The sequence below is a fragment of the Polypterus senegalus genome, chromosome 3 (assembly GCF_016835505.1).
Source record: "Polypterus senegalus isolate Bchr_013 chromosome 3, ASM1683550v1, whole genome shotgun sequence".
Lineage (NCBI taxonomy): Eukaryota > Metazoa > Chordata > Cladistia > Polypteriformes > Polypteridae > Polypterus > Polypterus senegalus.
In genome coordinates this window covers 26,183,308-26,195,331 of record NC_053156.1, presented here as the reverse complement: position 1 = coordinate 26,195,331, position 12,024 = coordinate 26,183,308, and the positions used below count along the sequence as shown (strand labels likewise).

Below are 12,024 nucleotides of genomic sequence, written 5' to 3'. Positions count from 1 at the left end.
GCCTCCCACGTAATCACGTGAACTGACTGTGACCGCAGTACGTAGAAAGTGCAGCTACTGCGGAAACAAAGCACGGTGTAAACCGTAAGTTTAAATTAAGTTTATGGACACGCTCCCGCTGCCGTTTGTCATGCCTTCGACGAATACTTTATTCGTGAGATACAAGTTTAATGAGAAGACACGAGGTATAAACGAGACTTTGGATCACTTTGTAACGGAGTTAAAATTGCTGTAGCGAGAAACTTTTAAGTGCCGGGTCTTAGCTAACATTAAATACAGCCGTGGACATTGCATGGCAAATCAAAAGGTTGCCATTGATTTGAGGCAACATTGCTTTTCTCCTGGACAAAACTATACGTTGCATTCTCAAAAGTATTCTTGGTGCACAGCTTGGTCATATTACAACCGGAGTGCTGAACTGACAACGTGGTATACAAAGAGATCCTTAACAGATAGTTACTGGTATATTTTCCCTCAGTTTAAAAAGGTTTTCTTTTCTTCTTAATAATAATTTAAAAGCAGTACTTCATCTCTACGAAGCATGGGGATTTTGCTATATACAGTATATATATATGTAGATATGTATATATATATATATGTATATATATATGTGGATATGTATATATATATATGTGTGTATATATGTAGATATGTATATATAAATGTAGATCTGTATATATATGTATATATATGTGTCTGTGTCTATATATATATATGTATGTGTATGTGTGTATATATATATGTATATTTATCTGTATGTGTGTATGTGTTGTCACGCACGTGCGAGTAGGGGGCCGCGGACGGACCTAAATGAGATCGTAAAGTTATATGCCAGGAGGGAGTGCTGGGGTACTAACCTTTCTCTCTTTGTTTCCTACAGAAAGAAAGACGCACCGCCGCCATGAAACAACGGTCATCAGTTCCCGCAATGCGCTACTTCCGTCCTTCCTCTGTCTACTCCCTATGACGTCATCAATCCCACCATCCATCTCGGCTCCTACCCAGCATACACCTCTACTTCCGGTCCCTCCTTCATAAATTTTCCTCCGTCGCCATCTTTGGACGGTCAATGTTATAGTGTTTACACGTATTGACTCTGAGACTTGTATTTTTGTTCATATTTTTGATTCTGTACAGTATACGGGGCCGGAAACCCCAAACCTTTATGATTATTGTCTGTTTATTTTACAGTGTATATGTATATGTGCGTGTGTATGTTTGTGTGTATATGTATGTGTATATATATATATATGTTGATATGTATACTGTATATATATTTATATATATGTAGATGTGTATATGTATATATATATATAGATATGTGTATATGTAGATATGTGTATATGTAGATATGTATATATATATGTATATATGTTTATATGTGTGTGTGTCTGCGTGTGTGTATATATATATATTGTGGTCCCCGGCCGGGGCTGGAGCCTGGCTGGGATGCCCAGGAGGACCGGAGGAGAGCTTGTGCCTCCTCCAGACCGTGAGGGGGCGTCCGCCCTGGTTATGTTGGGGGCCTCGGGTAAAGGGCTTGGAAGCCCAACCCTGTAGGGACCCGTGGCCACCGCCAGGCGGTGCCCCAGTGCCTGAATATCCCGGGAGCCTAGCACATCCGCCACACCAGGAAGTGCTGGGGGGAAGACGACAGGGGACACCCAGACGGCTTCCGGGTGCGCAGTCGGCACTTCCGCCACACTGGGGCGTGGCTTTGGAGGAATGCCGGGAAGCAGCTGGAGCCCATCCAGGTTCCTATTTAAGGGGCCGCCTCCCTCCAGTCATTGGCAGAAGTCGGGTGGAAGAGGACGGAGCTGGAGGGAGGACTAGAGGCGGCCAGGAGAAAGGCAGTAGGACTGTGTGGCCTGGACATTGGGGGATTGGTGCTGGAGGCACTGGGGTTTGTGCACTGTAAATATTGTTGAAAATAAACGTGTGTTGGGTGAAATATGATGTCCGTCTGTGTGTGTCCGGGCCAGCGTCCACAATATATATATATATATATGACAGCAACACTCATAACAGTGACAAAACAATTACATTGACAATCATGTTAAGTTATTTTTAAAATGTTTCCTTTTCTTTTTCATAACTTCTTTAACACACTACTTCTCCGCTGCGAAGCACGGGTATTTTGCTAGTCCTTATATATAATTTGATACTATCCATATGTATGGTGTTCGCGTCAATACCTTAATACAAGTTGGGACTCTGCCTCTGTAGGTAGAACATAACACGGCAAACACTGACGCAGTATTGCATGATTGGCTAAGAATGTTCAAATTCTTCAGCTCCGGAATCGTAAGTAATTTAGCTTTCATATCTATCTATCTATCTATCTATCTATCTATCTATCTATCTATCTATCTATCTATCTATCTATCTATCTATCTATCTATCTATCTATCTATTATATGGATCCTTTAATATCTATTTTACATAATATCTCTCTATTACATAGTGATATATATCATTAATATATATATTTTATGAAGTATCTATCTATCTATCTATCTATCTATCTATCTATCTATCTATCTATCTATCTATCTATCTATCTATCTATTATATAGATAATATATGCAATGCCATTCCAATGGTGAAGCATGGTGGTGGCAGCATCATGCTGTTGGGTTGTTTTTCAATGGCAGGGTCTGAGAAATTAGTCATGGTTGAGGGAAAGTTGAATGGAGCAGAGTACAGAGATGTCCTTAATGAAGACCTGCTACAGAGTACTTGGGACCTCGGACTGGGCTGAAGGTTCAATGACCCTGAGCACAAATCAAAGACAATACACTAGTGGCTGAGGGACAGCTCTGTGAATGTCCTTGGTTTGAACCCAGTTGAACATTTCTGGAGAGACCTGAAAATAGCTAACCACTGATGGTCTCCATTCAACCGGACAGAACTTGAGAGGATCTACAGAGAAGAATGGCAGACAATCCCCAAATCCAGGGGTGTGAAGCTTTTTATGTCAAACCCAAGAAGACTTCAGGCTGGAATTTCTGCCAATGGCACTTCAATTAAATTGAATGAAATGAATGGGATATCACAGGAATTTTTTTTTTGTTTTAAAAAATTAGCAAACATTCCTAAAATCCTGTCTTCATTTTGTCATCCTGGGGTCCTGAGCATTACTTGATGAAGGAAAAAATGAATGTAAACAATTTCAGCACAAGAGTCAACATAACAATATATGAAAAAAGTGTAGTGGTCTGAAGACTCTCTGAATGCACTGTAAGGCGCTATATGTAAATTGTTGAAAGTTGCCTGGCAATAACGATTAACAAATGTGATTCAGAATTTCATGGGAGATGCTACACGAGATAAAATATAACTGGGAATCTGATTTAAATAAAGGTCTAATAAACTGGATGGAGGGCATGCAGTTTAGAAGGGTAGCAGGGTTTGGCTTGCTGGTGAAGGAGGAGGAGAAAGGGGGGGTGATGCCAAGTGTTTTAAAGAATGAGAAGAGCTGTGGAAAAATGTTCAAGGTCTCTAAGTGATGAGCAGCCGGGGGAGGTTACCTGCAGGTGGAGAATACAGATAAAGAGGAAAACGAAAATGTTTTTAATGAAGTCTCAGTCTCACATCTGCTCATAAAAATAAGACTCCTAAAATGTCCTTGGCACAACTATGAAGGCAGGTGCAGGGAACCTAATGAACAGAAAACATCCCAACACAAGTTTAATTGACTTCTACTTTATGAAATCCATTCATTCATTATCTAACTCGCTATACCCTAACACAGGGTCACATGGGTCTTCTGGAGCCAATCCCAGCCAGCACAGGGTGCAAGGCAGGAACAAACCCCGGGCAGGGCACCAGTCCACTAGATGGCACACACACCCACACACCAAGCACACACTAGGGTCAATTTAGAATCGCCAATGCACCTAACTTGCATGTCTTTGGACTGTGGGAGGAAACTGGAGCACCGGAAGGAAACCCACACAGACACGGGGAGAACATGCAAACTCCACACAGGGAGGACCCAGGAAGTGAACCCAGATCTCCTAACTGTGAGACAGCAGCGCTAGCACTGTGTCACCGTGCCACCCACTTTATGAAATATCTGGGGGAAAAAAAAATGTAAAAAAAAAATGAAAAGATGAATAAGCTCACCTGTCATCATCTTGGAGATGTTTGAGTTGCACAGATCTGAGTTGCAATAACAAATTGTGTAGTTGAGGGCTTTCAGACTGGTGAAGACACATTGAGACTCCCAACACAAGGTATCAGCTTCAGTGCAGGCTGGAGACAAAGCGAGAAACGGGCGTCAGATCCACTGGCATCCATCATGGCTGACGTGGCTCTGCGTGACTCTGTAGTTATGTATTTTGTATAATGCCTTTCATTTCTTTCTGTCTCTATTCATCACAGTGGTTCTCAACCTTTACTTCTCCTGGATCCCCCCAGCGTGCTACAAGAACGCGTCAAGCCACCCTACGCAGCTCATGATTTTTATCCTCTTGCTCTTTGGCTGTGGGTGCTCGTTTCTGAGCTCACATTTATCTTGTCATGCACATGTGCTTACGGGACACCTTCAAAGCTCTTGAACACTAAGCACTAAGTGTTGAGAGATGGACGCCGTTTCTAACACCTTCCTCCATCAATCCACAGTTCTGAGGGGCAAATCTCATGTCCTACCTCACTCCCCCTCCAAAGCCAGAAGTTTCACCCCTTCCAGAGAACCCACTATATATACTGTTGTCGCGTGTGCGCATTTGGGAGGCAACTTAAGGGCTCAGTTGATGGTAATTACCCGTTGAACCAGAGGTTGGCGCTGTGTGCTAATGTCTTCTTTTTATCTCTCTACGCAGACCAGAAGACTGACGGCTCTACCATCACTTTCAGTGTCTGGCCTCCTGGACCCGCCCCTTCCTGCCAGAAGCACATAAGACTGGAAGTTTAGCCATCTTAGGGAGTTCAGGTTTAAACTTGCGTCTGGAAAGACATCACTTTTTTTTTTAAGGTCTCTTGTTTTCGGCTATATACGGGCACAACTTGCCCAACCCATTTTTAATTGTCCTTTCTCTTTCTTAAAGTGGCGTAGTCGGCAGGATGATGCTGGAAGAGAAAGAAGAGCAGGACCTTTTTTGTAACTGATGTGGGTACTGCAATCCTTAAAAATCCAAACAGGAAGGGGCGGGTCCAGGAGGCCGGGCATTGTAAGTGACATCAGAGATGATAGGGCCATCAATCATCCGGTCTGCAGAGGGAGAAAAAGAGAAGACATTAGCACACAGCACCAACCCCTGATTCGGCGGGCAATTACCATCAACTGAGCCCTTAAGCTGTCTCCCATATGCACATGTGGGACAATATATAGCAGCCATCCACTTTGGTACCTGTGACTGAGGGAGCTGAAGCTCCCACTCGGCCGCATTAGGAGTCCCACCTTAAACCACAGCTCCATTACCTAGGAGGTACCTCAACTCCATGCTGTCCTTCTGTCTGTCCATACAATTTACAAAAGCATGTTTGCTACTAACGCTGCCATATCCCCGAGTTTTTTTAAATGCATAATACAAAATTTGAAAATGCCCACTTTAAAAACTGTCTGTGTATTTTATTAAATAAGTTATTTTTACAAGGATTTTTAAATCATAATGTAAAACGAGCAGTGATTTTGTACGCATAAATGATAACCAGTAATTACCAAAACAAAGAATTTGTCATGGCGGATATTTTTTGATGACAAGAAAAGCTGCTCATTTCTCACTCAGCTTAAGTATTACTTTTTAAATTAAGCATAAAATGATTATGTATTTTTGAAAGTAAGAAAATCAAAAGTCATTTTTAAATCGCAGAATTAATTGCTGAAGTGGAGTGTTTCCATCAGTGACCGTCACGTTTAACTCTTTCAGGGCTGATGTTGACTTCTGTCAAAAGGAGGAGTTCACGATGGTAATCAACTGTAAATCAATTGTTATTTTTTAGTTGGACTCTCGTTGCTAGAAGGAAAGTTAGCTTCATTGGTTTGACCGAGATTTCCTGCACTTGTGTGAGTAGTAAGGCGCAAACAAGAGCAAAAATGGCGCTGACATAATGGCGAGAGATCAAAGCGAATGCGTAAAGCAAAACACTCCATGGACAAAGCTTTGTCTATTATCTCTGATCTAGATTATGACTTGTCAGATTCCAATTCTGATACAAGTGATTGAAAACAAGTCTGAGGTTCCAGCTTCAGCTGACTGGTCCCCAGCTAATCGTGGTGGTGCTAAACAGGTTCATGTAGCTTACACGCCTATGGCAATGTTCACCAGGAGGACTGCCACTTAACAATGGGAAGAGGTAGAAACCAGATTGCAATGCAGTGTGACCGTGACCCCTGCTGCTACTGCCCCAGCCACGCGAAGACAGCCTGGCAGTAAGCCTGTTGCACATTCTTGGCAAACCGGCAGCCACAGCATGCAGCAACGGATGTTTTATGTTGATTTCTGTGTAAAATCATTGCTTTTCAGAAACTATGTTTTTTGGAAAAAATATTGAGCCCTCAAAGAGTTAATTATTTTCAAACAACTTTTGGCTGCCAATTAAATTTACTGGGGCCTTCTAGTGGGGTCTGACTTCCCCCCACCCAGGTTGAGAGCCACTGATCTTTCACATACTAAATAGTACTTACAGTATCGTATCTACTTATCAACACATTTACATCTATCTATCGATTTTATTGTCTGTAGTGTCTATCTATCTATCTATCTATCTATCTATCTATCTATCTATCTATCTATCTATCATATAGTGCCTTTCACATCTATCTATCTATCTATCTATCTATCTATCTATCTATCTATCTATCTATCTATCTATCTATCTATCATTTTTTTCTCTTCCGAGATGATACCTTGCATAACAGGTATGACATGGCCTTCCAGCAGCTGAAATGCCCCATAGCAGCACTTTGTCCTTAGGCAGTGCTGGACAGAGCCAATGGCATTTCCATTCTGAAGTGTTGAGAGCTCTGCTGGAGGTTCCAAATAGGCACACCTTCTACCTGTTACAAAAAAAATAAATGTCAAGCATAATCAGAGTTGGTCAGCATGGTGGCGCAGTGGTAGCGTTGCGGCCTCTCAGTTAGGAGACCCGGGTTTGCTTACCAGGTCCTCCCTGTGTGGAGTTTGCATGTTCCCCCCGTGTCTGCGTGGGTTTCCTCCGGGTGCTCCGGTTTCCTCCCACAGTCCAATGACATGCTGGTTAGGTGCATTGGTGATCTTAAAATTGTCCTTGGTGTGTGCTTGCTCTGTGTGTGTGTGTGTGTGTGCCCTGCGGTTGGCTGGCACCCTGCCCGGGATTTGTTCCTGCCTTGCTCCCTGTGCTGGCTGGGATTGGCTCCAGCAGACCCCCGTGACTCTGTGTTAGGGTATAGCGGGTTGGAAAATGGCCGAATGACTGATAATCAGAGTCCAAAGAAACACACAATAGATAGGCATTCTTGTCCTGCTTTACTCCAGACATAATACTAATGAGGATTTATCAAACCAGAGAATGCTGTTACTCTCAGAGTGAGAGACTTTTAAATTCCTTTTTTGTAAATTCCGATAGATAGATAGATAGATAGATAGATAGATAGATAGATAGATAGATAGATAGATAGATAGATAGATAGATATGAAAGGCTCTATATAATAGATAGATAGATAGATAGATAGATAGATAGATAGATAGATAGATAGATAGATAGATAGATAGATAGATAGATAGATAGATAGATATGAAAGCGACGCTCTGGCAAAAGGGCTAGCGACATATCCAGGGACTCACTTGAACTAGTCCGCGACTTGTGTGTGTGTGTGAGAGAGAGAGAGAGAGAGAGAGAGAGAGAGAGAGAGAGAGAGAGAGAGAGAGAGAGAGAGAGAGAGAGAGAGAGATTGAGAGAGAGAGATCAGTCAATGAGTACTCACGCGAGAATACACATAGAGGGCATTTAATTCCAGATTGTGATTATAACGAGAGGGCGCCGTTAACGCAAGTAAACCCGAGGGGGACCGGGCCAATGAACTGTGATGATACTGAGTGGACACAGTTACTCTCTGGGCGCCGTTTATGAAAATAAAAGTGCGCATGCTCCGTACACAAGGGGCGCGCGCTTCATTAAAGTCCGAGGTATGTGCATGAAAGGGCGCCGTTTGCGCTATTAAAGGGGCGCGTGTTCCGGACATCGTCGAAGTCTTATAATATCGACTATCCGCTTTGAACAACGAGGAGCGACGTACTCGTCCACCCCGCCTATAGGACACCAAATTTTCTTCGAGCGGCAATGACTCCAACTAAACAAACTTCATTGTATATAGCGTCCTTGTACGTCAAACCAAATGAATTACACTTATTTAGACAAAATTTTAAATTTAGAGCTAAGCAGTACTTGACATGGAAATACAAAATAGTGATTATGCATTAATTATATTTATATAGCGCTTTTTTCACTACTTAAAGCATTTTATATAGACAGAGGGGGAACGGATCAATCGCGTCCATGTGCGGCCTCCACTTGGTTGATGCGACGCTACAAATTGTTTCTGCATTTTAAGGCAAACAGACGTAGGCGAAAGATAAACCTGCTGCAGTCCGGCGTGTTCCCCCTAGTGAATTCACATCCTTCAAGATGCATGCAAATAAGTCGCGATGAACAGTCGGTTTTGCACCTCTTACCGCCCGCGGAGGTGGCGAGAAGTGCCGGGAATGCATAACGTGAATACAAAAAGAACCCTCGGTACTCCAAACGACAAATGTGGACCGGGGCCGCTTCAAGGTCTGGAGCGCATTGACCTGCTTAGGGTCACAGTGTGGATCGAAAGCTGTAATTGAACCAGCAGCCTTGAGATTTCCATGCCAGCTCCTCTAGCCTCTGCTTTGTTCAATTTATTTGGTTTAGGAGTCGCCGCACTAGTAGCAAACACTTTAACTTCCACTTGGCTGCTTTATTACACGTACGAATCTCTTTAGTTTCATATCACATATATACATGCAGTATAAAGTATTGTTTTACCTTCATTTAAAACAGCCGACTGCATCTCGTCCCCAGCTGGCCAGACAATCGTGCCGCTGGATTGCAGGAGGAGAGATGCTCCCACGCTGCGCGCCCCTTGAGAAACCACAGCACAGAAGATAAGGCTGGAGCTCCGTCAACGCTAACAAGAAAGGCTATAATGATGTTTTCGACTTTTATTTTTAAACTGCCAAAAGGAAGGTCGTGAGATGAAACACTGAAACATTCCAGAAGTAGACGCACTTGATTTTAGAGGACGCCGTTGCTCTGAGACGATTTCGCCCCGGCGCTTTGGTTATGAGCACATTTATAATTCGACCGCTGTAAAGAAACCTGTCTTTAGAAGAGGTTTTGCGATGTGAACAACGCTATTTATTTGAAAACAAGCTAGCTGATAGACTTATACATCTGTATAACTCTCTCTCTCTCTCTCTCTTCTATATATATATATATATAGGTGCATAGTTTACTGTCAAATAATGCAAAGAGTTCGCCCTTATTTGGGCTCATCAGACGTACACACTCCACTGCACCGCTCACGGGGATCGAACCTCGGACGTCAGTGTCAGAGACGAAGTCCCTTTATGCTGAGCAACGCTACGGACTACGGATGCTACGAATATATGTATGTATGGGCGGCGAGACAGGCAACAGTGAACTTCAAGTTTGACATTTCCTCCAATCAAAAGTCGTGTAATATGACTTCGGCTTTAGGCGATTGGACGAACTATTCAGATTTTTACATTCCTCCCATGTTTTAGTCCGAATAGTACGTCTTGAGTTAAACAAACAGGTCTGCTGAGAAATACACCTACCATTCTTTGGTCTGTTATAGAACACACATCGTCCACCATCATCATCCACTGTTGTCCTCTGAAAATGAGTTCCATCGACCCGTTATAACAAGGAAAACGTAACTGTCCGTGAGGTGAGGTCTGCGGTTTAGAACTTACTTACATTTTAAGCATATCGTTCACTTGGCTTCAATAACCGCAGTCTGTGGGGTGGGTCAGTGTCTGCTGAATCTTTCGTACTGAAGCAGTTAAACGTGCGCAATCGAAGACTACTGGAAGAATGTTAAATGGAAGAATATTGTTAATGGTGAGGCCTAAGATTTCCCTAAAGCACAATAGTTTATGACAAGTCAGCACCCTTGCTGTATTATCACTTTGCACCTTCTCCCTTACGACTACTGGATAAACCCCCAAATAAAGCAACCCCTGTCTCATCGCTGCTGACGGGCTCTCTTACAGTATGTCAGAGACCGCCGGATACCCCAACACTTGTAATATAAAAACACTGGTAGTTGTGATCAGCGCGGTATAGCAACAGACATCGATTATGTATTCTATCTATCTATCTATCTATCTATCTATCTATCTATCTATCTATCTATCTATCTATCTATCTATCTATCTATTATATAGTGCCTTTCATATCATATAGTGCCTTTCATATTTATCTATCTATCTATCTATCTATCTATCTATCTATCTATCTATCTATCTATCTATCTATCGTGCCTTTCATATCTATCTATCTATCTATCTATCTATCTATCTATCTATCTATCTATCTATCTATCTATCATAAAATGTCTTTAACACCTATATCCCTCTATTCTTATATCTGTCTTTTCCTTATAAGGGTATAGAATGATCTGAAAAGCACCATAATATAAAATATGATATGTTAAATATACATTTTTAGAGCTGTTTATAGACAGAATTACATAGACATATAAAAGTAATATATAGGCTAGGTAAATGTAAAATACACTATATAAAAGGTAGGTCTATAGATAAATGTGAAAGGGACTTTATTATAAATAGAATATCGATGTGAAAGGCACTATATAAAGTATATACACGCGAAAGGCACTATATAATAGACAGCTTGTTGTGAAAGGCGCTATATTATTGATCGATTATTAAAATTGATTAAAAGAAAGAAAGAAAGAAAGAAAGAAAGATATGTGACTCTGCATTGGCAAGTTACTCAGGTGGACCTTGAGGGGTGTATGATGTCCCCATCCCTATGTGAGGGACTTGCCTTTTCACTTCGGTTCCCAATCTACTCCCCCTCTGGGGCTATTAATCTGCCCCACCGGGTGCTGAGCTTCGAAGGCGGCCGCGTGACAACAGCGCGTGTCTCTTTAAATCCCACGATTGACCGGCGGCTACAGGTGTGTTGGTGGGTTTTGCTCAGCAGTGGACGGAATGGCCGATCTTTCGAAAGAGGTACTGAGATTTTGCTTTGTTGGTGGGAACGTATACTGGATTTGAATTTTCGTAATTAATGACCGAGTCGAGTACGTTATATATAAATATACGTGGAAAATGTTAATTTAACAGCGTGTTTGCAGGGTTATCTTAAAGAGAGGCGCTTTGCCTCAAACGTTTTAACTTAATCAATTGTTTAACTCTCAGGACGAAGCAGAGATTTCTAAAGTGAAGTCGAGCTGTGCTTCCGCAAGACCCCCGCGCCAGCAGAAAGCGACCAATGCTTTTTATTTTTATTAGCTCCTTTGGCGTTGCATATCATGTGTTCCGTATCTCGTAATTTATCCAGATTTGCTGAATAAATGTACATTTATATCAGATTCTATATAGCATTCCAGCTGAGAAGATCTGCAAGTCTTTATACCCCCACCCCCTTTTTTTTTCCTTAAATTTATTTGATGATTATTATTATTTTTTTTAATCTCCAGGCTGGGCTCAAACTAATGGACAATGATTAGCGTCTTCTTGTCAAATATTGGGCCGAGTTTAGTTATGTTCTCATGTTGAGTGGTTAAACTTTGCTTGTCTGCTCCTTTTGTTCATTCTGGCTGTGGTTGTACAATTAGCTGATGAGCAGATATTGTTTTTCATTCATGTCCGTTCGATTCTTTGTTTTTGATTTTTTTTTTTTTAAAAACAAATCTTCGTCCTTCTATGTAACCCTTCTGTATTTAGTGAGTGGTGTCATCTGTTTTGCATTTTGCCTTGAGAGTTAGTTTGTATTGTTGTGTTGTAATTCTGAGGTGG

At 41.9% G+C, this 12,024-nt stretch overlaps 2 protein-coding genes across 2 annotated transcripts in view; one reads left to right on the top strand and one right to left on the bottom strand.

The window, feature by feature from the left end:
• LOC120526440 (anti-Muellerian hormone type-2 receptor-like) overlaps positions 1-9,020 on the bottom strand; it is an 88,226-nt gene extending 79,206 nt beyond the window's left edge. The window contains exons 1-3 of the mRNA XM_039749611.1: positions 8,996-9,020; positions 6,854-7,003; positions 4,129-4,257 (exon numbers count right to left, since the gene is read on the bottom strand). Of these exons, the coding sequence (XP_039605545.1) occupies positions 4,129-4,257; positions 6,854-7,003; positions 8,996-9,020 (304 nt within the window). The remainder of the gene's footprint in view (positions 1-4,128; positions 4,258-6,853; positions 7,004-8,995) is intronic.
• A 2,120-nt stretch (positions 9,021-11,140) lies between these two features.
• LOC120526752 (cell division cycle-associated protein 7-like) overlaps positions 11,141-12,024 on the top strand; it is a 44,562-nt gene continuing 43,678 nt past the window's right edge. Inside the window, exon 1 of the mRNA XM_039749901.1 lies at positions 11,141-11,235. Within this exon, the coding sequence (XP_039605835.1) occupies positions 11,215-11,235 (21 nt within the window). The 5' untranslated portion in view covers positions 11,141-11,214. The remainder of the gene's footprint in view (positions 11,236-12,024) is intronic.